The following is a 25,874-nucleotide window of genomic DNA, read 5'->3' on the forward strand; positions in this document are numbered from 1 at the left end:
TTGTGTACAAATGAAGATTTTGTTACCCTGGCCATGCAGATATGACACACAGTAATAGACTTGTACAACAATTCTTAAAATACAGGGTTTTTCTTTGAATGTATATGTTGGACCTTTGCATTCTGGGCCAGTTGCGGATGTTCTGTTAGTCTGCTCAAGAATCCACAAATTAATAGCTTTCAGAAATACTTGTCAGAGTTGTGACTATAAATTGTAAATTTAAATGTATTAAAAAAAGAAAAAGTTAAATATCAAATCAGGAATCAAGTCAAGGCTGATAGCAGAATTAACAAAAAACTCTGAACTGTCATATCTTTGATTTAATAAAGCATCTATTTTTCCTACAGGTGATGAATTTTGCTCATGTTTGAAAGCTTCAGCAAAAATTTTACTTGTGATTTTAGATTTTGCTCTGGTGAGATGAATCATTTCACCCTTACTTGTTTTAAGCAAATATCAGGAAGATATAAACCCTTTTGAAGTTCCAGTATAGAAGTGAACAATTCATTTGTCAAGACCAACCCATGTTTCGATGGCAGGTGGTGGAAAGAGAAGCAAACATTTGAGTTAAAATGTGGAAAAGGGGAAAAGCCACTGTATGTGCTTTAAGCATGTAATTTTGGAAATACACCTTTTCCCCTTCATTAGTGGGTTTTTGTTTCGTCTTTGTTCCTGACTGTGTTATGATAATTCTGTTAGAAAGTACAGTGAGTGTGATCCATGGTTAGTAATGTTAAGGGGTTCACATAAATGGCTCTAGTTCTTTTTAGAATTTTGACCTTATCTGCAGGGGAGAATTAACTATGACTGGTAGAATTTGAATTGATTAAATTGCAGGATGGATGCTGTTACTCACAATACACAATCTTAATTTGGTTTCCCTTCATTCGTTTGAATTAAACCAATTTAGGCTGTGTATTCTGAACGAACACTCCTTTACAGGCACGTAATCCACTCTCATTGGATGTAAATTTGGATCCTCAGCTAATCCAGATTTATGTTTCTCCAGAGGGGTCTGTTTTATCTGGAGTTGGTTCAACTGTCGTAATGTCCAATTGAAGCAAAAAGGCGTAAATATAATATGAAAAAGAAATAGCAAAGAACATGGAAAAAACCTACAGTTACTGTTGTGTCAAACAAAGGTTTGTCTTAAAAAGCCAGGTTGTTCAAGCAGCGGACTGTTTACTCAAAAAGCATAATTTAGTCCCAGTAAAGACTGGCAGTTAGCCACGTGGTAGGCCATACTGCTGATTTAAATCAGAATGTTTTTACCAATTTTGCTTATCATTTGTTTGTTGATTCAGGGAGAGAAGCATTGTTCACTTGCAGTTATGCTATTTTGAAAGCCAGAGAAATAACCTAAAGCAAATGTACTTTGCAAAGAGTATTGCCTCTTTGCATAAGAAGGCAATATGCAAAGAATAAGGCTTATGCAAAGAGTTACATTTGTTTAATTACACCAGTGAAACAATAAGCACAGTTCTAGAAGAGCTCAAAGAATTGAAATAAGCTTTTAATTGGTTGTAGTAGTTGCTGATGGGAGCCATTACGGATATGCTAATCTCCAAAGTACAATTTTTTATAATGCTATCTATAATCCAATTCAACAATGATTGCTAAAACCAGAAAATTAAAAAAAAAATAAACTGTCAAAATTACCAAAGACAGGTTTTTTTCCTTACCAAAGACAGCTGTTTATAGCCCAAGATAATTATACTTTAGATGTATTTAATCAGAAATAATCCTAGCTATGTGAAGCACATTGTAAAATGTGAAGTAGTCTGTATGCATGGCAACTGAAATTTAAGTATCTATTTTTAACACAGTAATTTTTGGTTAATATTATTTTAATGTTATATAGTACCAGAAATTAATTAAACAATTATTTAATAAATAATTAATTAGATTATTTAATTAATTACTAATTTTAAAAGGAATTATTAAAATTAAGTTTAAATGTAATTATACCTTGCAGCAATTTGAAACTGCTTGTGGAATATACATCTGAAAATGTTTAAGTTCATTAGTTCTATATTGAGATTGGTATTGGAGATTTGGCAGAGAGCAAGTTGGAAAATTAAGGAAGGCTATCCTTGAATTTTTTTCTGTACTGGAAACTGTTTGACTAAAATTTCAACGTTAGTCACTGTGGGGTACAAAAACTAGTTAAGGTGTTGAGTGAGAAACACAACTTTTGCTGTATTTCTTGTTATTCTGTTAATCACTGAGTTCTGCTCTGTTTCTGCAGTGACTGGTTAAATGGAAGCCATTCCTGGGATCTGGATGGTTTCTACTGACGCAGACTTTGCATAGCAGCTCCATCACCTCAGGAGGTTGCAATGAGTGGAGGAGGGGATCAGCCTGATATCCTCAGTGTGGGAATACTGGTCAAAGAAAGATGGAAGGTGGTGAGTATGCCTTCCTGCAATTCTCTATCTTCTTTGAGACATGTTTTTAGAAAGAAGTGGTCTGTGCTTTGAAATTAATTTGAAAATTCTTGTGAGATATATTTTGCTTAATACTTACCTTAAATTGTGAATGAGCTTTAAAACTACTTGTTTCTCTTACCCTAATTTAAAGAAAAGTTATGAGAATGTAAAGTGTGTTTTTTTTTCCTGATAAAGAGAGCACTTAAATCCCAATGTAGTGCCTGATCCAAGCACAACTGGAAGAGTACTGTCAGTATATTGAACCCAATGAGCCAGTGATTGTATCAGTGTTTTGGAGATCAGTCAGATGCCCTCCCTTGAAACTAGTAGACTTGTGAGATATGTTACTCCTTATAGGAAGATCTTTCAGGGCCTTGCTGCTCTTCCTTTTGTTTGCTGGATTTTATGGCATAGATTTATTCTCAGGTGATTTGTATTCATTTGACTGTGTGCCAGCATTGGTTTTGCCATAAATAGCTCTGTTCTCTTTTGCTGTTCATATCCTTGATTTCCATCTTGAGGGAAATAGTATCCAGTTGAAGCTATTTTTGCTGGGAGAAACAGGCTGAGTTCTTGTAGCTCCTTCTCCATTCCTCTGATCACTTTGGGTTTTTTACTTAGAATAAAAAAATAAGGAAAAAAAAAAAGGCCAGTTACAACAGAATGTTTAGAGTATCTGTGTGTGTGTAGTAAGCTGTGAATGGATTCTGACCTTGTTCATTGCAGTTGTGAAAACCTTATCTAAAATTTTTGGACATTAATGTTTTAAAAAACTATGTTCAATTAAATTTAATTTTAACCTAGACATTATTTAGGGTGATTATATTTTGAAAAGTAAGCATAAAAAAACATTATAAAATATTTTTCCCCAGCGACAACCCCCTTCTCTAGTGGTGTCTATTAGCATTTGCTTTTATCCTTTGTTGATGCCTTTCCTCATGCCTCTTTTTTGCCTTTGAAACATTTATTACAATCCCTACTTGGAGAGACTTGCTTGTAGTGGTAATTGATTTTACATATGTATAAGAATGCCATTCAACAGTGTAGTAGTGTAAGCAAAGGTACTGAGATAAAACTTGTTGGAAATTGTATGCTTTAGCCAGGAAACATATAAAGGCACAGAAGTCGAACAGAGAATGGAGAGAAAGAGTTTGGGGTGTGAGATGCTGAATGCAAAAAGAGAAGGCTGAAAGTAATGAACAAAGTGGGAAATTGTAATGCAGGTGTAAACAAGGGCAATGTGGTCCTCATCAAGGTAAAAGATGTTGAGCAGATGTGACAGAAGACCAGTGTGGTTGAGTGGTCACCACCTGTGTGAACTGGAAAGCAAAATGCAAGTGAACAGAAGGTGGGAACAGGGATGGGCTGCCCAAGATTACTGTGGAAATGTTGCCCCTGTGTGATGAATATATGGGAAAGCCAGAGCTCAGCTGGCAGTTGTGACTGGTGAAGGATGTGAAAAGCAACAAGAAAAGCTTCTATAGGGATGTTGGCAAGAAAAAACCCAAGGAAAATAAGGACTCATTGTTGAATGTGTGTGACTCAGTGACAAAGGACATGGAAAGTATTTTTTTCTACAATCAAAGAGAGGTTAATTTGTGCCTGGAACTAATGAGTGGTGTAATTATTGGGTGCATGTTAATGATTCTGGTGTACTTTAGCCGAGGATATAAATTGATCTGTTTATTTTGTTTCTGTGGTGGTGGTTTTGTTTGTTTTAAATTTCTTTTAAGCACATATGCAGAGAAACAATGCTTTCAAAGGCAGTCTTTTGTGGACTCACCATTTCTCAAAGCTGGTAAACGAAGTTAGATGATAAACGTGACTACATTTGTAAGAGGGTGAAGATGGCTGTGTCACCTCTTTCCTTTTCCTCCCACCTTTTTCACCATGCATTCTCACTGGTGTGCTTGTACTATGCTTAAAATTCATGTGTTATCTATTATCTTCTTCTTCATTCATAGAGCCTAGGCTATTTTAAAAAATGTATTTCCTGCTCAGTCGAATGTCTGATGGTGTTGATTAGGAGACATTAGATTACTTTTCAGAATCTGAAGATAGGTCAGCATATTGCTGCTCTCTAGAGCAGTTTAGATGAAATTTTATACAGTGTAGTCATATAATGTTAGCAACTGTATGTTTTCAGATGACATTTAGAAAACCATGTTAGTCTTAGGGTAAATTCTTTTTTGTCTCCTTTTCTCTTTTAGCAGCTTTAGAATGTTAGCCAGGGGAGGCATTCTGTGAAACAACATTGACATTTTTGATATTGAAAACCAAAGTGTCTGTTCCCTGTGACCACTTAAAGCAGAGTGAAAAAAAAACCACCTTTTAATATTTGCTCTGAATGTAGTGCAAACTAATTAGTATGCCATGAGCATTCTTTTTACCTCTTTCTTGCACAGATGAAACTTTCAGTGCTGCAAGTTTCTTGAGTCTGTCTGTTAATAAGAGTGATATTGGTGAATTGTAAGTGAATGTGAGTAACATTTGAGATGTATATTGAAAGATAATCTTAGCCATTTTTAATAATTTATGATTTAGCTTAGCTGCTGTGTGTTAAGTCACTCCATATAATAGAAAATACTGTCTCTTTTCAGGAAGTCCAAAAACTTGCATAACTTTTTACTATTATTATTCAGTGTGCATATTTCTGAAAAGAGAAAAAGATGGCATATTTTAAAAATGTCACTGTGCATTTGTATTTGAAGATCTCTGGGATGTGTGTGACTATTTGAGGAAAGACTTTATTCAGCATGCTGCCTCTGCCCAGATTCATGCTGGGAATACTACTGCACTCTTCTATTATGCTATATACAATAGTGCAGATGGGAATCAGATGTTTTCTCTTCCAAACTGTGGTTAGCCATACCTTGGTCAATTATTCAGTAGCTCTTTTATGTACTGAAGGATATAATTAATATTTTAAAATCTATCTGTAATAAAACAGTGTTTGCAGTATGACAGGCAGAACAAAGAAGTATTGCTGTTTTATTTCCTTTCTTCTCCCCTCTTTAAAATATGTTTTTGTTCTTTCTTTTTCCCCAATATAGTTGAGGAAAATAGGAGGTGGAGGATTTGGAGAAATTTACGATGCACTGGACTTGCTTACTCGGGAAAATGTTGCACTGAAGGTCGAATCAGCTCAGCAGCCAAAGCAAGTGCTGAAAATGGAAGTAGCTGTGTTGAAGAAGCTGCAAGGTAGGGCTGCACCGTGGATATGTGAGAAGTAGTATGTCAGTATCTTTAAAAAATAATTGTGATTATAGTAATATTTTTAGTAAATATTTCCTATATTCTGCATATTCTTGGTAAATGATTATTAGAAGTGGAATAGAAGCTCTTTCAGATTCTGAAAGTTTTGCTACAGTGAAGCTTTTGTTTGAAATGGGATGATATGAAAATAAAAATAACAACAAAAATAATTCAATTGCAGCAAAAATCTCGGTTCAGATTGACTTTATTCTGAATCCATATCTTCTCTTTGTCTTTTGCTCTAGACTTTGTTGTTATTCTTGTTTTTATTTTTTCTTCTAAGATTTTTTTTTTCTGTACTAAGTAGCATTGAATATTTGAGGGTCCTTCACATAGCATATGTGTTAAGAATATTTGTTTTCTTTGCTTTGGAGGTATTACTGAGAATCCTAATATTGAAATAGGAAACATACTTTAAAAAATCCCCACGAGCAAAAGCCCCAACTTTAAAGTACTGTAACTTGTATTAGAAAACTACTGGCATGTAAAATCCTGAAATACTTCCAGGCTTCAATTCCTTGAACCAGAGTTTGATACTCACACTTTCTGTACCTTTAGATACTTTAATGAAGCTATCAATACAGAGAAATATGTAGTGGCTTCTCTTCATTGCTTTTTACAACACAAGATTACAGAAAGAAAGTTTAAACAGTTACTTTTTCTTTAAAAAATATTTTTTTTAATCTGGAAGATTTTGAATAATACATGCATTCCTGTCAGCAGGTCAATTTTTCCAAACTCTTACTTTGAATAAAACAAAGTCTGCATGACATATGGTGCTGCCTAATGTGCTGTAAAGGTCACACTGCAGCAGGAATTGACAGCCTCTATAGATTTAAGAGGGCAAGCATGTCACATGTTATGATGGTAACAAACTGTTCCTACGCTTTTGTCTGTTTCAAGGATTTCACTAAAACATCTAGTATTAAATAGCTGAGCAGGGAGATTTTCTTTGAATTTTAAAGTTTCTAGTCCAGAGATGAATAGTAAATTTCAGTATTGCCAATTGTAAATTTGGAAAACATTTGTCAGCGTTCTTGAAAGAAATTATCCTAAAGCCAGTGAGTTTTGAAGAAAAAAATACTTTGTTACTCCTGGAGTTTTTAAACATTCAGAATTAATTTTTCCAAGAGTTGGTGGGGGTTTTTTTCTGCACACATGAGCTTGATTCTATTTTACAAAACCCAGAGTCTTTAAAGTGGTATAGGTCAAACAACTAAATGATAAGGAAATTAATAGAGGTGAAAGAAAACACTGGAATTTGGTAGCGCTACAATGCCAATGTATTTATGAAAACATGACCTTATATAGCAGTGTGCAACTGGAGTGCATTTTAACTTTCTACTGTAAATTATACTATGGTGGATTTTCAGTTAAGATATTAAAAAGGGGATTTTTTTCTTAGTCAAAACTTCTTTATATTTTGAAATACTTGTGGAAAAAAAAATGATGAAATAATAAAATATTTATGTGTGAAAATTTGCCATAGGGCCTTACAGAAGTTACACTCTCAGAGGAATAGTTAGGAAACTATAATTCCAAGCAGCCCAAGTCTTCCTGCAGAAGAGTCTTTGGTTCTATTGAATCATGGGAAACGTCTAATAAAAAGAACAGAACAATGAAACATATGAACAAAAGATCGATTGAGACAAATAATCCACAAAATATATAATCCAAATTAATATTTCTGTTACTTATTTTCTCAGTATTATTTCTCTGAGCAAATAATAAATAGAAGCTTTTGTATAACTGAAAACCAGATTTGATACAAGATCTTTAGAAATAACACTTTTGACAATCTTTCTTGTGAGAAAACAATCTAAATGTATTATTCCTTACATTTGATATCTTGTTGCTGTCTTGCACCAAAAAAAAAGTTGGTGGTGATAGTAAAACTAGAGGTCACCTCTAGTCGCTGTTGTGGAAGTTTACACTTAATACTGTTACTCCTCTGGTTTTAGACAGGGAATGTTGTAGGTGATCAGTGAAGCAAAGACTGTGAAGAGATGGGTCAAGTGAACCTTTTGCATATATTGTGATTTAGAATTTGCACAGATACAGTACTTTAGTTTTACATGCAGCTTTTTTTATCCATACTTGGATTACATAAGGTTATGGTAGAGAGCATTTTATATTTTACAGGAAATCTTTGCTCCTAGGAGCCATTTGCATTAATTTCTTTACCTTCACAAGTTTGATTATGGAAGAGCTAAAAATTTGAAGCATAGGGAAAATGAAGAAAAGTGGAGAGAATGGGGAATAGAAAGCAACTTTATAATTGCTTCTTAAAGATTTTTAATTATTGTTCTTAAATGCTTTTTTATTATTTAGAAATTAGTCTTATTTTTGACAAATTTTTTTTTCATGCAGATTCAGACCAGGTGATATTGTAAACAGTTATTTTAGGATATTTTTGTAACAACTTTGTATTATCATCCGCCCTCTGAGACCAACTTTTATCTTGTTTTTCTATCCCTTTTTGGTGTGTGTGTATGTATGTATGTGTATATATATAATTACTCTCCTTTTCCCAAAAGGCTTAGGTTCTGTTCTTGCAAGGTGTTGTAGTTACATTGGGCATAGAGAAGAAGGAAAAGAATTGTCATGAAAATCCTTTTTATTTCAAATATTTGAAAAGTTTCCTCTCTTAGTAATGAGAGACAATGAGCTTGCAGTGTTGGTAAAGATTTTCTTGATGCGTGGATCTGATTTTTAAAAAATAGTGCACAGTTTGTGGAATATTACAAAGAAACAAGCTTTTAGAAGAGAATAAATGAGCAGGTGTGTTCTTCTAGTCTATACTAGGCCTAGGCACATTCTCAGTGTTATAAACCTGCTTTTGATTGTATGTATATTATTAGAATCTTATTTCACAGAAACTGTGAAACTGATGAGAATAACTGTTGGCAGAAGTGTAGGGATGCACTATTTCTTACTGTTCTTTACTTTCAGAAACTTTTGAAATTAAAACTGTGTGGTCATTATTGTGGGTGTAAAATGAGTAATAACTATGTGGTATAATGAAGTTTATAAAGGTAGTAACTTTGTGTATGGTGCAGTGACTAATGAAAAACTTCAAAGAAGTTCTTTTTGAGCTAGCAAAACATGCTGGAATATGTGAGTAATTGTATGACTTCTCTCTTAATTATGAAGGAGGACTAGGCTCACTGATATGGCCATTTATTACAGCTTAGTCATCAATTGCATCTTAATTTTTTTCTCCCTGCTGTCTCCTAATTATTGTTGCAGAATATTGTTTAACTCTTTAAGTTCCTTACTTTTGCCTTTTTTAAAAGAAAGAAATCTGCTGCAACAGATGGTTGTTTTGTTTAACCATGTTGTTAGGCCATCTGTTCCCACAGTCAGATGGGAGAAGACAGATTTATCACATCTCACTCAGTGAGAGTGAGACTCACTCAGTTGGTTTCTGTCTCACACAACCTTACAGACTTCTCCCTCACTCATTTACAGCTCTGGAGCGTAATTTAGTGATGGGCTGTGTCTGGTGTAGGCTGTAAACTGCTGTAGTGCTACACTGCAGCAGCCTGGGGAATGGCACACAGGCTTAGCACCCTCCCTAGGAGATTTTTCAAGGGCAAAGTTGTTCCCTGCAGCCTATTAACATCATCTTCTTGCCCTGCAGCTCAGCAGTGTAGCTCACAGGTGTAAGAAAATATTGTTTTCCTGCTGAGGAAAAGGCTGTAGTAGGTGTGTATAGCCCCACTAGAGTGGTGGAGGATCATTGTGTTTGAATAAGGTATTCAGGCTCTAGTTCTGTCCTTCCTCTTTCACCAGTTTTATAAAAAAGTTTCTAGGGAATTTACCACACCAACTGAGTTGGTGCACCAGTCAAAATGGGATTTGTCTGACTAAACTGAATTTTAGACATTTACTGAATTTGTCAGATAAAATCTAACTCATATATGTTTCTCTGAAGATGTTCCTTCAGAATACCCACAAGTGGCTGTAAAATTAATCATAAATATTTGAGATGAGACTTCATTAATGGAAACTGCAGCAATGAATAGACAAAATTTCATCTTGATAAATTTGCTATTAATCCTTTTTCTTAATAAAATTATACTGTCTGTAACATTGCCTGTCTTACTTGAACAAATGGAGGGGAGGAAAAAGTGATGCTTAAAGTTTAGCACTTATGTATTTTGAAAATGTAGAGATTTCTTTTAAAATAAATTATTTTGCTGAATCCTGTAAGATTTTCTTTGTTTAAAAGGGCCTACCTACCTGTTTTAATTGGATGTGGCAGGCAGCTTCCTGAGGAAGCAAGAAACAGGCAGCCATTTTTCTGTGAAGTGAATTGAAAATATTTGGAAGCTGTAGAGTCAAGTTTTAGAGCTTTGATGGAGCTACAAGTGCAGCAGTTGCAAAAGGTCTCCTCAGATCTGTAGCTAGACATTATGGTGTTTTGAAAACAGTAATGAGTGGCGTGGTTTGGGATGATGACATTCTTGTAATCCTAAGGGTAAAGAAATTCATGATAGAAATATTAGGTGACAAATTTTACACATCTGTAGCAACCACTTGAGATCATCAGCTTTCTGTTGGCTGTAGCTTCCATTGGTGTGAGAAAGAAAGGTAAATGGCCTGAGGAGCTTTAACCCTGCAGTTCCCTGTTCTGTCATAGAATGGGGCAGAGTGGGATCATAAGGGGTCTCAGCTTTTCTCCAAGTCAATGAACACTAGTACCAAAATGACAAGAGGTTTTCCCATTCTGTTTCCAGCTGCAGCCTTTGGCTTGCCTTTTTCTCTGTATTTACCTGGGGAATATTCTGCTTTGATTTACAACTGCAGGATAGTAAGGAGATTATTTCTGACCTGTCTTCTCCACAGTTTGCTTCTAGGACAGGAGAAGGCTTTAAAGAAAATGAGCTTAAACAAAAATCTGATTTTTTTTTTCTGTTTCAGTATACCTGAGCTGAATTTATCTTTGCTAAACACCAAGGATTGTGTTCTAGAGAAAGATATTAATAAATTGGATTAGTTGAATTACATTCTCTACAGTTTTTTAGTATAAAACATAACTCACAAGTAATACTACTGTTTTCTTTCATCACGGCATCCGCAGCTTATAGAAAAGAAGAATATTGGCTAGAAATATTGTCTATTACAAACCATTAGCTTTGTAAGAAATAACCTTTTCCAATCTGAAATGCCTCAAATTTGTGGACATTTAGGCGTATTATCATGCATGTTTTCTTATGGAAGAGTGAGAGCTGTGGTTATGGGAGAAAGCTTCTCTTTAATTGCAGGTAGAACTAACTTTAGTTTTATTGCTGCTGAACTGCATGGGGCTTAATTTATTATTTTACATATTTTTCAGTAATTTCCTAGGTATTTACAGGAATAAACAACAAAATTTCATTATTATTGGCTAATTTGCTTCTTCTTCTCTTAGGAAAAGATCATGTCTGTAGATTCATAGGATGTGGACGGAATGACAGATTTAACTATGTGGTCATGCAGTTGCAGGTTAGTGTATCAAAGCGCTCAATGTTTGCTTGTGTGGTTAGGTTTGTTAGACAAGTGTATATGAAAATACCAGTAAGATTTTAGAGCATGCTAAACAAGCGAACAAAAAAAACCTGCCAAAGATCACAATTGCATTGTAGTAAATGAATGTAAATTGAGCATATCCTTATATTTTTTTCTTTTATATCCTTTCCATAATTCTCTCAAAAAAGAGAAAGCTTGCATCCTGAGAAAGACCTGACTGTTGGAAGAGTGAACTGTGATGTCTTCTGAGATATTTTACATTCCTTTTAAGTCTTCACTTGACAATAGTCTAAAATGTATTATATTTGTCTCTGTATTTTGTTGGCTTTTTTAATAAAAGTGAAAAAATATCCTATGCAAGTAAAAGAAAACACTTCATTTTACTAAAAGACCTGTTCATTTAAAAAGGGATAAAATAAGTGCTTAGCACTTAGAGTTATGGGATTAATGTCCTTTGCCATCCTGGTGAATATGAATACTGAAAAAAGTGTGTTCTAGTTCCTACTGTTGTTTGTCTGTTATTTTAGAAGAAGCACAGTTCTGTGATGTCATGGGGTTGCATTTCCTACATAATATATTTTTCATCTGTTTGATATAACGTGTAATTAAATTACATACTTTTTCTTAAGTGAATGTGAAGAAGTCTTCATGAGCATTTTCTCAGTGGCCTTATTTTGGGTGTGACAAAAATACAATTTTAAGTAATAGTGTTTGTACTGGTCTTCTAATAAGGATTAGTTTGTTCCATGTTTTTAGGAATAGAAAGGTACTAAGTTGGTATTTTCAAAAACAAATTCTAAATTTAGTGTTGAAGATACTTGTGGACATACAGTCAATACATTTAGGTGAGATGTGTTACCCTTGAGTGTGAAAATAGGTATTGAGAGTATTTAATGGTGAATCATGAACAACTAAAGAAGAAGTAGGAAGCCTTTACAGTATTTGAGAATCTTGGTATTAGTATTTTTTAATGAAAATGTCCTTTTAATTTTATCAGGGTCGGAATTTGGCAGACCTGCGTCGTAGCCAATCTCGAGGGACATTCACCATTAGTACCACCCTGCGGCTTGGGAAGCAGATTTTGGAATCAATTGAAAGTATTCATTCTGTGGGATTCCTGCACAGGGACATAAAACCAGTAAGTCTGCCCATTAAATCAAAGCAGGCAAGTAAGATGTGGTCATTAGATGGCTACATAAGTAAGAATAGCTTCTATACTAGATGCTGAAATGCAAAAATGAGAAGGGATGGACAATTGAATGTTTAATCATCAGATAGAGCAGATTTTTTTTCTATTAATTAATGCTGGATTGCAACAAGAGTAACTTTGGTATTTTTCAGTCTTTGTTTCTAGTTTAGGCCTCCTTGCAATTTGCTGTAGTTAAAACTTCCAGCCCTTATCTTTAGCATCTTGTAACCAAGAGTATTTGCCATGAGATATGACATAATGTGCTTCACTAATGGCAATTGTCATATAATAAATCTAAAAGAATAGATACTAACTTTACAGTGTATTTATAAGTCCTTCAATAGCAATTTGTATGTTTTTAATATATTTTCAACAAACAAGAAAATGACAGACTGTATGAGAAAACTATTTTTTTATTGTGAAATTCTTATTAGATCTATTGTTAATAGGTTAGAGTGAGGAGTCTGCCTTCCTGATAGTATCATGCTTTTGTTCTTACTATTTATTTGAATTTATTTCTGACATTCAATTGCCTATTTTTAATATTGATCTGTATGACAAATATCATTAGAACTCTGAACTGTCAGAATTTGTAAATGAGAAAAAAATAAGCAAATATTTGTGTTTTCAGTAGATGTAAATATGGTTTGTTATATCTGACATATATTGCTAAGTTTCTTAAAAGCTGAATGATGCTTACATAAAACTTCCACCAAGTTTCTGTACATTAGGGAAATTTCATTTGCATCACTTCTTCCTGGCAACTTTTTATAAAACTTGTATTCTCCCTGACCCATCCCCATTTAAACCTCTATTTAATAGGAAAAGGACATAGAGACAGTGAATGTCAAGTGAAATTGGTGAGAAAAAATTAGCTGGAGGTAACTGTGCTTTGTGCTGAACTCAAATCTTGAAATCCTTGGTTGTTTTCCTTGTGACCAGTTAGGCAATGCTGAAATTCTGTGAGTAGGTGACATGACTGAAAAATTCTTGCTAAAAATTAATATATTCTACATGATCAAGTGAGACGACAATCTCTTTGGACAATATAGGCCACTGCTCAGATATGCTAAGTTGGATGCCTGTTTCTCTTAACAATGTTTCCTTCCAATTTATTGGGAATTCAGTAGAAGTGAAAACATGGAAGGAAGGATAGAGAAATATAATATGAATTTTCTGGTTGTGTTATTGCATTTATATGTGAACATATTGACATCTGTGTGTATTCATCTATTATCTGTCTGTATTTCTTTTTCTTCCTAGTCAAACTTCGCAATGGGACGTTTTCCAAGCACCTGTAGGAAGTGTTTTATGCTGGATTTTGGCTTAGCACGGCAATTTACCAACTCGTGTGGAGATGTCAGACCAGTAAGATTTTTTTTTTTACAGTTGAAACCCGAATTCTTGAGTGTGGTACTATGCTGTCTTTTCTTCTGGGGAAGTGTGGGAGTTGCATTGAACTGGTAACTGTTGTAAACTTGACAAACACCATCCCAGATCAGAAATGCCATGTGATTTATTAATTATGCTTAAAGATTGGCAGTAGGGAATGAGTCAGACTTCTGGTTTTTGGCTTGAGACAGAGGTGTACATCTAAGATATTTTGGGATAATCTGTCATTTGGTTTGGAAAATCAAGTGATGAATAGGTCTTCGTTAAATATCAGAAAAATATACCAGAGCTGAATTTCGCTTGCTGTTTTATATTGCATTTAAAAAAACCCCAAAACTCAACAACAACAAAAAAACTGAGGAGAACAATGTAAAATCAGACACTAAACTGGATACATATAATCTGAAAGAGAAGGTCTCAATAACTAAAACAGTGATAGGACATTAGTTATATAATATAAGAGGACATAAATAAGTGTAGTTGTTGTATTGCCAATGCAATGCAATCTGAAGAAGATTGTAGGTAAAAGCATATGAATGAAGAAATTACAATTTTAGGCAAGTAGAGCCTCCCTAATTCACAGGTGGGCAGTTAGCTTTGTTAATTTCAAAGTTTGAAAATGAGCAAGACACTGCCATTGTACATGATCATGTTTAAAATAAACATTTTCTTTATTGAGTTAGTTTAGTTTACATTTTGATGGGAATACTAAATAATGTAGTAGTCAATATTGTGTAGCGTATTTGTAAATATGATGCAAACTGAGTGGTAGAAGCCATCTCGATTTCAGGATTTTCACTCTTATTTTGCCTAAGAAGTTCGAAAGTGGCAGATTTTTGTGTGCAGATTGAGGTATGTGAATTAATAAGGTAAATTAGTGGGGTTCTGCTGTACTCTATTCCTTCAGCTGTAATGCTGGACACTGCAATGAAAGCAAAGAGCAGGGGAGACCAACAGAGTGCCTGCTGCTGTTGGAAAGGTGAGATAAACATTTTAAGTAATTTATTTATTTTTTTCATTTCTCAGTGCTCTTGTTGTGTTCTGTATATCTACCTCTCACCTTTTGTTTTTCATTGCAGTGCCCTACAATGTAACTGAAGTAGTTCTTTAAATTGAAATTGTTTAGAAGTTTTTGACATTGTAATCAATATTTGTAGAGTGCAGTGATGGTAATGAAAAAGATGGTGGTTTTGTTTTTATGCAAATGGTTAGTTAGTTAGAAATGGTTCTTGGATAGCAAGCAGCCAAACTGTTGGCCTTCTTAGTAATAGTATTTATTCATATTTTCACTAAATGTGCTGTGTGCTTCTCCTTAAGACTGTCCTTCTAGGCTTCATTAGCTTCCTTCTGCAGATACTGCACATAATGCAGGACAATGTAAAAGCATGTTCTCCAAAAGCATAATACTCTCTTCATAAAAACATGTTCCTTAGTTAAGGATGGCTTGTTGACTATTAGCTTTTTATAACCCTAGTTTTGCTTTCTCTGTTTAATTGTCTTTATCTCAAACCAGGAGGTTTCTGGCTTTTACCTCATCTTGCTGTTGGGGAGTGGGTGGGTGGCTGGGTGGGCCTTGGTTGCTGGCTGGGGTTAAGCCACAAGAGGCTGTTGTTAATTGTTTGTTATAGACAGGTTTGGAGGGAAGTTTTCTTGTTGTCAGTTTATTCTCTTCCTAAAGAGTTATGGAGTCTCCTTAGACTTATCTGAAAGAATGGTCAAGGCAGAGAACTTAGAACAAGAAATTCTTTCTTGAAGATGATCCAAACTAATTCCATGCCATTTTTCTGTACTGAAGGATCCCCCAGAGCTGCCTGTCATTTCCTAGGACATCTCAGTGTTGTTTTCAGAGATGTTGTTCATCTTTGTGCTGCCCATCTTAATGTCAGACTCCATGGTGATTTAGCAACGTTAAAACCATTCTGCTAGGGAGTCCATTCAGCTGTACCTGCTTCTAAATACTGTTTTGAAAAATGCAGATTTAATATGAAAAGCTTTTCAGAAAGAAATAGTTAAAGAAAAAAAGATTTTCAACATTCATAGTGCTTACTGTGTTTTTCATTGCATTTGGAGTGTCGCATATTGACTATCTGTATAAAGAACTGAAGGGCCAGCATTGTGAGCCCATTTCACTGTTTTCTTTTCTCCATGGGATTTTCATTAGCATAATTTTGCACCCTTGGATTAGGTTATCTATAATCACCTTTGGCTTGCAGCAGCCAGATGACAGTAAAACTGATTTTGAAAGGAAAAAAAAAGTCAGGGACATATATTGTAATTTATCCATCAAGAATAAGACAGCATCTAAGTAACTGCTTCTGTAAGTGTTAATGCCACCTTTATTCTCACATTTCATTATCCATCAGAGTCCCTTCTTCATGAAAGGCTTAAGCTTTTGAAGTCATTAAGCAACAGCAGTCTTCATGTGAACTACTGCTGCAGGATGCACTGATTTTTATGTAACTGAGGGACACAATTCAGAAGGGTAACAGATATCTCTTGGGAATCATCAGTTAGGTTTTCTTCACAGATTAACCTGGGGGCCTAGACAATGATGTGTTGTTTGGGTTATCCATTCCATATGACCCAAGCTTTCAATACCAAGAATGGCATGGAGTTAAAGAGTGGAGGAGCTCAATGAGCTTTTAAAAGTGCGTATAAATTGCTGTAAACATAGAAACATGTTTTGTGTTTGTAAAACCTAGTGCCAAATTTCTTCTTTATTCTTCCTGATTTCCCTGGTACTTCTGTCATTGCCTTTTTTGCTTTCTAACAGAATCTTTTCACACACTGCAGCTGAAATAGCTGAAATAGCCTTTTATAGCCTCTCTCTAGAACTGCAGAATTTCCTCATCCAGCAACATCAGAACTCTTTTTCAGATAAAAGTGAAATAATACATCTCCAGGATATCGTAGCTGTCCTTTTTCTCTTTCCTCCTCTTCCCCACAAAGGGAATTCAATGCTCTAAGCTTATTTTTACACATCCACTGTGTAGGTAGTAATCTATTGTAAAGTTGGTGAAAATGGATAAAATTGGTTATAAATGTAATACAATAACTGTTAGAAAAGGACTAGTCCTTTTTGGTATTCCGTAATCATTATTGGGACTGTAATTTCAAATTTAGCTTTTTCCTTACAGGAAAATATTGTCCCTCCTAATAAAGAGGGGTAAAAGATCATTTCAGGAAATTACAGGAAGGAGTATTTTGAGGGACAATTTTATGTAATGAAAATGTGTTCAAGCTTTATCAGTCTGCCCCAGTGTCTGAGCATACTGTCAAAAGGAAATGCCTTTATTGCTCGTCTGAAGGATCCAGGGGTTTTACGTTCTCTTAGGTTATTCAGTTAGCAGAGACTGTTTCCCACTTGTTCCAGATATTAGCCTTAAAATTAATTTGTTATAGTTGCAGTTTTCTTCTTGAAGTATCATTTTAATACAGTGGTCTATGTGAATCTTCAAAATGGAAAGAAAAACGTAAAGCATAAAGCAAAAACAGGGCTTTGCACACTTTTTCATGCTACAGATAACTCTCTCTCAGAATTACTACTGTAAAATAAAACATTTTTAACTGCTAATTTTAACATAGATTCATTTTACCAAAGTTGCTCTGTCTTCCAGCTGTCTGAATGACTTTGATTGTGAGGAGCTGACTGTTGTATTCGGTAATAAGATATTTGTAAAATGTATAAACATGTTGAAGACAGTAGTGAAGAGTTGCAGTTTATTACTTTGTATGATCTGACGCTATTACCTGGCTAAAACTTAAAAATCAGAAACGAACATTTATTGCATTTTGTATGTTTGTGAAAGATGAATGAAAGGTAATGGCTTCTGATACTAAATTCTACATGGTGGGGACAATACTAGGATGTAGGTATTTGGGATACATGTAGAATTATAGAGTGGAGGTTGATAAGGAACTACTAACTGGTGGGAGGAGCCTTCTCTGGGGATAGGAAAGATCAGAAGAGAAAATTGAGTGTGGGAGGAACAAAAACTGCTGGGGATGTTGTAGGCCGTTAAAAGAAGGAAGGATGAAGCACAGGCAAGCAAATAAATTGTTGGAGAGAGGAGACCAATAAATGAATTAATGGTGTAGATAAGAATTGATTACTGAAAAGCAGGGTAATTAGAATTTAATTGTAGGGATACTCTAATCATCAAGCAAATACATTTAGCAGGATGCAAATTTAGTATGAGATCCATAGTCTGCTGTTTATTGCTTTTTGAGGGTGTAGTACCTAACATTTTGTTTGCTATTGTCTTAGAGATAGCTAGAGTAAGTACTAGTGTATTTTTGTTTTTTAATGGAGACAAAGTATAAATGATTCTTTTTGCATGTAAACCTAACTTTATACAGCCATCAATTTCCATGTCTCTGTTTACATGCTGAAAATGGAAAGTGAGGGTGTCAGCTGTGGTACAGAAATAGAAAACCTTGAGGGACAAAATGCGAAGGACATTTGCATTCTTAGCATCATCAGTACTGCAGCCAGCTCTTAGGCAGTTGTCATCACTCCTGTTTTAAAGGGAACCTTAACCACAACTGTTTTCTGAGGTACTATTAAATTTAATACAAAGAAAGCAAAATAAAATAAAAGAATAAGCCATTAGTCTTTGCTGTTAAAAAGATTAACCTTTAAAAAAGAATTTTAGATCATAGTTCTTTAAAAATCCATAAATTCAACCACCATGTATTATCACACACCTGAATTTTGTGGTCTTCTATTTATGTGGATTGCAAATTATAAATAACTGAATTTTATTTGTTTTACAAAGAAGATAGTTTAACATATATGCAAGCTGAGGTGAAAAGGCTAGGGAGTAACAGAATTAAAACCCTATCCATAAGAAGATGGCATTTAGATAAAACCTTTTCATCTAAAACATCAGTGGTTTTCTACTCGGTATACAGGTCTTACTGACTGGCAGCCTAAAGAATTGTTCAGATTAACAGCCAGTCCCCTGAATCTGATGATTTGGACTTAGCAAAGATAATTGAAGAAGAAAATTCCGTTTTGCCCAATTTGGTATTTAGTTTGGAATGTGGGATTCCTTTATTGAGAGTATCGTGACTAGTGGGTTGAAATGTATTCAGAGGAGAATATTTTGTTTGTGAAACTGTAGTATTTTTGATAAATAAGACTTTTCAGGTCAAGGGGAGAGCTACCCTATGACTGCATCCCCCCCATCTCCCCACCTTTCTCCTGCTCTTCCCAGTGACTACATTTTAGGTCATTCTTCAGTGGTTATTTAAATAAAATTAAAAGCTTCATCAGAGTTCTCATGGTCATAGGATATTTTAGCATGACCTTAATTTCAAGTGTCTAAATTTTCCTATATTTATTTGAAAACAAGTAAAAAATCAAAATTAAATTATTTTAACATTAAGTAGATTTAAATTATTTTACAGTATTTACTTCCTCTGAACATTAACAGAAATGTTCAAATCCAAAGGTGACAGAGTATCCACCAAAATTTTCTGAGGCACTACACATGCTCTTTACTGGTGACCTGTCAGTAACAAAAATTGTCTTTGACTTTTGCTCAAGCAGGAGATACACCAGCTGCTGTACAGTCTGACCCTTAGAAAAATGCTGTGAATGCAAATGTCTAGATTTTATTGTCTAGGGAAGCAGTTACAAATCCGTCCACATCAAACAATGCACATATTATTCCATATCAGGTGTTTCTGTACAAATCAGCTAAGTGCTGCTTGCCTTTCATCAGTGCCCTCAGGTTCTGAGGATTTTCCAGCAAATGAGGTTTTATCTTCAAGTTTCACTTTAAGGTACAGATGGTGTCCTAGAAATGTAGTATAAGAAGCTGAATACTTCAAAAAAACAAACAAACACAAAACCAAAAAAAGAACCAATAAAATGATGGAACATCCCCCCGAGAAACAATTAACGCAAAACAATCCGGCACAGAATACTTCACCAAAATATATTGGTAGATAAAAAAGCAGAGTATTATATACATTTTGAAAGCTTTGGAAATCTATTGTACTTGAATTACATACAGGAACAGAAGATATAAATTTTTTATGTACTGGAATTTTCATTTGGTTTTTAAATTGTGAAAATTTGGGAATGGTTATGCATTTCAATTGCATGGGTGTTTCTTCTAGTAAGATTCTGGATTATCTAGATTGCTGAGGAAGTCTAGAGAATACGTCCATGTTATTCTGCCTTACCTCCTGTCATCTTGAAAGAAGAATTGCAGGTTGTTAATTTCTGTATTTGGAAGAGAACGTTGTTTTTATGGTGCTGAAACATTTAATGGAAGCCATATCCATTAAATGCTTTTTATGATGAGGAAAAGGAGAGGGATAGTTTTAAGAACTAAAGGAGAGATGGTGAAGCTTGTAAACAAAATGATCACTGCAAGTCTTTTGTCTTCTTTAAAGGCCGTTTGGACCCGTGGACTGCTTAAAGTTCTCAATCTCCTTTTCAAGTAAATGCTATTATAGGAAACATTGATACAACTTTAAGAAATAAGACTCAGAAGTGGTCCACAGATAGTGTTGACTAAAACCGGTGCAGGTTTTTTTGTTTGCCCCAGTGCTCTTCATGATTTAGAATTTGTGCTGGTAACTACTGAATAATCCCTTGGCTGTGTGAATTTATTATAAATAAGAATCTGTACACTGGAAGTTGTTCAAGAATAATTACTGAACGTGGCATTCAGAATAAAATTTGGAATAAAGTGAGACCACCCATTAAATTTAAATGACTGGCAGCACCTCAGTCATCTGCAGAAAATGGTGAAATTGATCTGGTTCTGGTTTCAGTTAAAGAGCACTAAGATACTGTTTCTTCAGCAGTTCCTTGACACACCTCTGTTTTGAGTGACACAGGTCAAAGCAAAGTCCAAGGACAACTGGGGCTTGTGTATGAGTACAGTATTAAATGGCAGTGGATTTCATGGAAAATAATTAAATAGTACAGGAAAGTTCCAGGGAGCTGCTTGATATCTTAGGGCACCGTATCATGAGTATAATAAATAACTGGCTCAAATATGTTCACTGTTCTAAACAGACATCTCTTCCATACCTGACTAAAACTGTTGAAAGCCCTGTGCTGCAGGGTAATGGTGCATGTCATTTTGTTAAATGCACTGTTCAGTCACTCTTCCATCCTGTTGAGAAGCATTTTGTCGCTGGCATTTCCCTTATGTTATCTCTTCTCAGTAATGGCCTCTCTCAGTGCTGAATGGTACATTACAGAGGGATATGATTAGCTGAGGATTACATGTATACACCTAAACAAGGAACAGAGTATTTATTTTTCCTCCTGAAATATTTTTCATTTTCCACAGAGCTTTTTGAAGAACATGTGTTAATAAGTTTCTGTGTAATAGTCTGCTGAGGCTTTTACACATTGATGTACTTCAAAGGCAACTTTTTCTAAGTTGGCTCTTAAAGTGAATACACCATTAGCTTGCAACATAATTGTTTGGAACAAAACAGTGACAAAAAGTTACTTTTCCTCCTCAGCAATTGCATGTGTGTATGCAATGTATAATATGTATAATATATATACAATTATAATATGTGTATAATATATATATATATATATATAATTATAATATGTATAATAAGCTATGTATGATGTATTGGACACCTAAGCAGCAATGCGTACAAAGCAAAGACCTGTGTGTGCTGAAATTTGGATCAAATGTCTGTAAATGGACAATCCTAAAATATTTTTTTTTTTAGTTTCTTCATTGTTTGTCTAATAAAGGCATAAAGTAATGAGAAGAAGCACTGAACACATAGAATTGTACAATGGTTGGGTTGAAAGGAACCTTAAAGATCACCTGCTCCTGCTCCCTTGCCTAGACCAGGTTGCTCAAGGCATATCCAACCTGGGCTTGAACACTTCCAGTGATGGGGCATCTGTAGCCTCTCTGGACAATCAGTTCCAGTGCTTCACCACCCTGTGAGAGAAAATTTCTTCCTAGCAAAGCAAAACTATGTCCAATTTTTCATTGTTATCAACTTTCTGCATACATAGGACAGGTATCTTAACTATGTATTTTGAGTCCAGCCTTCTTAACAGCCTCTCTGCTTCTCTTCAGCACTTCATGTGAAGATGCAACAGCTAGGATTGTAAAACATAGAAAATACGTAGTACATTTGTATTGAACTTTCTATAAATCAGCAGAAAGGCTGAAAGAAATCATAAGCAAACAAATGCTTTTAAAATTTAATGTGTGCATCTTTGAATTTATTTGAGTAATGTTGGTTTATAAGCAGTATGCATGAATTGGAAGAATTATGACAGTCATTTGAAGTTCCATTTCTGAATTAGTAATGATTTTATAGGGAAGAGATAGGAGTTAGTTTGGTGAGGTTGGTGGAGACATTATTTTCAATAGAAAGATTAAAATAACTGTTAGACTATTGGGTTTCAAAGATTTTTAAAGTAATGCATAGCTGTAATAACACCTACCAGTGACCTGTGCAGCTGTGTAATGATACAGCAGTGTTACACCTACCAGTGTAACATTAATTCTTGTCTGCTAAAACCTCCTTCAAGGACATAGAGGGAGATTATTAAGGGCACAAGCTTATAGTATATATATGTAGCATCTTCAGCATACACTGAACATGGTCCCTACAAGTTTGGTTGTATTACTGACAAAGTAATGAAGGAAAGCAGTGTTACAGAGACAGACAGCTGGTGTCTTGTGTGTGGCAGTACAAGGTGAAAAAGGCAGGTGGTGAATTAATGCAAAAGATGAAAAGAAGACCATTATCAATTGACTTAGTGACAGAAATAGAATGGATATATGAATTTCATGCAGTGTGACATTGTTTTAGATTGTTTTGTAACACCTCAGTGCAATCATCTTGGAATTAAATAATTAAACCAAAAATTAAGAAAATCGTGTGTGGTTATATTTGAGAGGAAGATTCTTTATGACCTGGAGTTTGGGGGTTTGGGGTGAAAAATAGAACCAAATACATTATATCCTGCCTGAAGAAACAGTTTGATTAATAACTATGAAAAATGATGATGATAGAGTACTTTGTTAGGGTATATTGTTTTTTTTCCTCCGTTCCTGTTGTTTGCAGAACACTGGTATCCTATCCAAACAATCATTAAACAATTTAACTTAGAAATTTAAATGAGACATTCTGAAAGGTGCTTATAGCTGTCCTATATTCTGATCCAGAACTGATTCAGCAGTTCCTTTTTTTTTCTGTAGACTGATAGATGCTCAGGGGAATGGGCTATATCAGCCTTATAAAAAAAAGAAAATAATTTTTCTAGTGATATTTGTTCTTATTTTTGAAAGAAATTATTCTATGAGTGGTGAAACTTACAGTTTTTATGTTGTTTTGTGTACTGCTTCTGTTATGCCCTCCAAATTTCATATTATTTTCAGCTTCATTCTGCAGCTTACCTTTCTGATCAGTGCCTAGTTGCACTGTGGGGACTAGGCTTGTATTTACATGCCATCTAAAACAAATGCTGATTGACCAGCTGATTGGTGTCTCTTAAGATGGATGTGAGCCATTTTAACTGAGTTTTAACTATCTGTCTTTGTGTCAGTGTACTAATTTGGATTCTGTCTTTAATCACCAATCTTCATTAAATTTGCAGGATCTAAAAGTCTTTGGGAGCTGTCCTATTTGTTTGAAATGAAAAGCTGTTGTGGTGGAAAGACAGATGTTTGGTCCAGTAAAATTTGTTTTCTGGTGAAAACAGAAGCAAATGAAAATCAAACCAGAAACTCTGGTTTCCAGTTCTTTCTGAACTATGGGCTAAATTCTCTGCTGAGTTACGAAAAAATACTTTGAATCATTTAAAAGGAAGAAAATGTGTTATTTTATTGTGGTGGTTTAACCTCAGCTGGCAACCAAATACCACAGAGCCTCTTGCTCATTTCCCCCACCCTATTCCTGCCCCTGTGGGGTAGGGAAGAGAATTGGAAAGAAGGTACATGCATGTACATTAGCTTCCTTGACACTTTTTGCTTTCCATCCATAGCTGAAATAAGCCTACTACTGAAACAGTCTACTTCTGGATTTATGCAACTCTTCAATATATGGTATTATCATTATAAATAATAAATTAGATATGTACAAAACCTAAAGAATAAGTACAAAGCATAAAAAAAATAAGGTCTCCATTCTTCGGTCTGCTAAGTGCAGAACAACTGTAAAATTTTTACTTACAGAGATAAATAAAATAATATTCTGCTCTGTGGGGAAATTATTTGCCAGAGCATAGCTGGTTTATATAAGTAGTCTTCTTCTTAAAGTAATCTCTGCTTCAGCTCCTGGAATAAGAGAAAGAAGAATGATTGCAGGGAGCAAAGCAAACATACATGTGGCAGACTTATCCAGTGTGATTTTTCACTGCAGTAAGTTTAGGTTTGTGACAGACAATAGTAGGTTGTTACCCTCTTCAGCCCACCAGACTTTCTGCCTGCTCATAAATCAGCATTGGAACGACTGTAGTCTTTAGCTCATACATCATGTTGGCTGAGTACTCCAGACTGAAAACTGAGTAGCTTAGGAGATGTTTTGTGTATCAAATACTGCTGTCTTAGAGATGGTGTTGCTCTTTATAGCACATGCAGTAGGAGATAAATTTTCATTTGTCACATGTCTATTAGAACCCACAATAGTGAAATTCAATTGTATTGTTAGTTGTTAACTTACCTTGTTACTAAGCTTCTGCTGCAACTAGGTAGCATAGGATCAGACAGCTGCAGTCAGTTTCTGGAACTCACATTTGTTTAGGTGTATCTGAGGCCAAGTAATGTGTCATAACAACAGCTTGTGGGAGATGGGTTGATGAAAAGTTCTATGTGTGAGTACTCAGTTATTAGTGTTTGATGTGGAATTTAAGATAGAACTGAAAGTATGAGTTTGAAGAGCTTATATGCAGTGAAAATCAATTGAGATCTATAATATATTGTAATGGCAATTGCATTTCAACTGCTTGATCTTTCCTTACTCAAGTGATCCCTGAAATTTTCACTTGTTTTAAACTGGTGCTAACATGTGCTAGGCATTACATCAGACTGCAAAGTCTATATGATCAAAAAGGGGAGGATTGGAATGTGAATTGTTGAAGCTATGAAAAAAGGTTTCAGAGAATTGAGACTGTGTGTAGTTCCAATCATGGAAATAGATTTCTGGTGGAATTTGAACTAAGAAATTATCTTTTTTGAGGGAACAGATAAAAAAGGAGAATTCTACCTTTAGCAAAGGAAAATAGGGGTAACATAGGTGGCTGCTTCTCTACCCATCCCCTATGGCTTTTGAACCCTACTCTAGAGGCAGCACTGCTGGCTTCTCAGTGCAAAACCTAGACACTTGGGAATACTCAGACATGGCCTGACTGATTGGGAGAACCATGGTGTGTCTCAGACATAATGTAAATGACCAGTATTGATTTATTTTTTCATGTTGATTTTGTAGTTTCTGTGACTAAAGTAATAAGTTAATTTTTTGCTCTGTGTAACCTTTCCAATGTTGCCCAGAACAATAAACCCAGAGCATTTATCTAGAGACACTGAACTGTGCTAAGGAGAGTGATTTGCCTCTTCCACAGCCACTCCACAAAAGCAACATTCTTGGGTTTGTAAGCATAGTGTCTCGCAGGAGTCTGAAAGCTGTGTGCTTGGTGGAAATAGTTCACTTTGCTAGGAACTGCCAATTTCCTGCATGTAGATTATCTGAGACATTGCCAAGGCAGGGCAGCGACACCTCCAAAAAAACCTGATGTTACATTTAAAAAGTACCTTTAAAAGTAGAAAAATTTATTGTAGTCTCTGGATCTACTTAATTCATCTGCATGTATCTTCAAAATTATTTTTTTAAACTTAAATTTGAAGGATTTAGTATTTTTCTTTGGATTTAGGATTTTTTCTTCACAACATGAGATGTTGTGAGATGCATGAAAAGTTCTGAAACAGTTTCAGAAATTATGCAAATGCTCAGAAGTTTGTAAGTTCTTTTCTGAATTGGGAAAACTTGATTTGACCTACAGAGCATCATTCATGTCAAGAGAGACATGGTAGAATTATTTTATTATTATTGTGTGGCATTGTTATACTGCTATTGAATAGTGA

General features: G+C 34.9%; 1 protein-coding gene across 4 annotated transcripts in view; it reads left to right on the forward strand.

The window, feature by feature from the left end:
* TTBK2 (tau tubulin kinase 2) overlaps nt 1–25,874 on the forward strand; it is an 85,146-nt gene that overhangs the window by 20,032 nt on the left and 39,240 nt on the right. For all 4 annotated transcript variants that reach the window (XM_053945013.1, XM_053945016.1, XM_053945014.1 and 1 more), the window contains exons 2-6: nt 2,249–2,408; nt 5,483–5,630; nt 11,101–11,174; nt 12,196–12,336; nt 13,651–13,755. In XM_053945013.1, coding sequence (XP_053800988.1) covers nt 2,340–2,408; nt 5,483–5,630; nt 11,101–11,174; nt 12,196–12,336; nt 13,651–13,755 — 537 coding nt within the window. In that variant the 5' untranslated portion in view covers nt 2,249–2,339. The remainder of the gene's footprint in view (nt 1–2,248; nt 2,409–5,482; nt 5,631–11,100; nt 11,175–12,195; nt 12,337–13,650; nt 13,756–25,874) is intronic.

This window comes from Vidua chalybeata, chromosome 6 (assembly GCF_026979565.1).
Source record: "Vidua chalybeata isolate OUT-0048 chromosome 6, bVidCha1 merged haplotype, whole genome shotgun sequence".
Taxonomy (NCBI): Eukaryota; Metazoa; Chordata; class Aves; order Passeriformes; family Viduidae; genus Vidua; species Vidua chalybeata.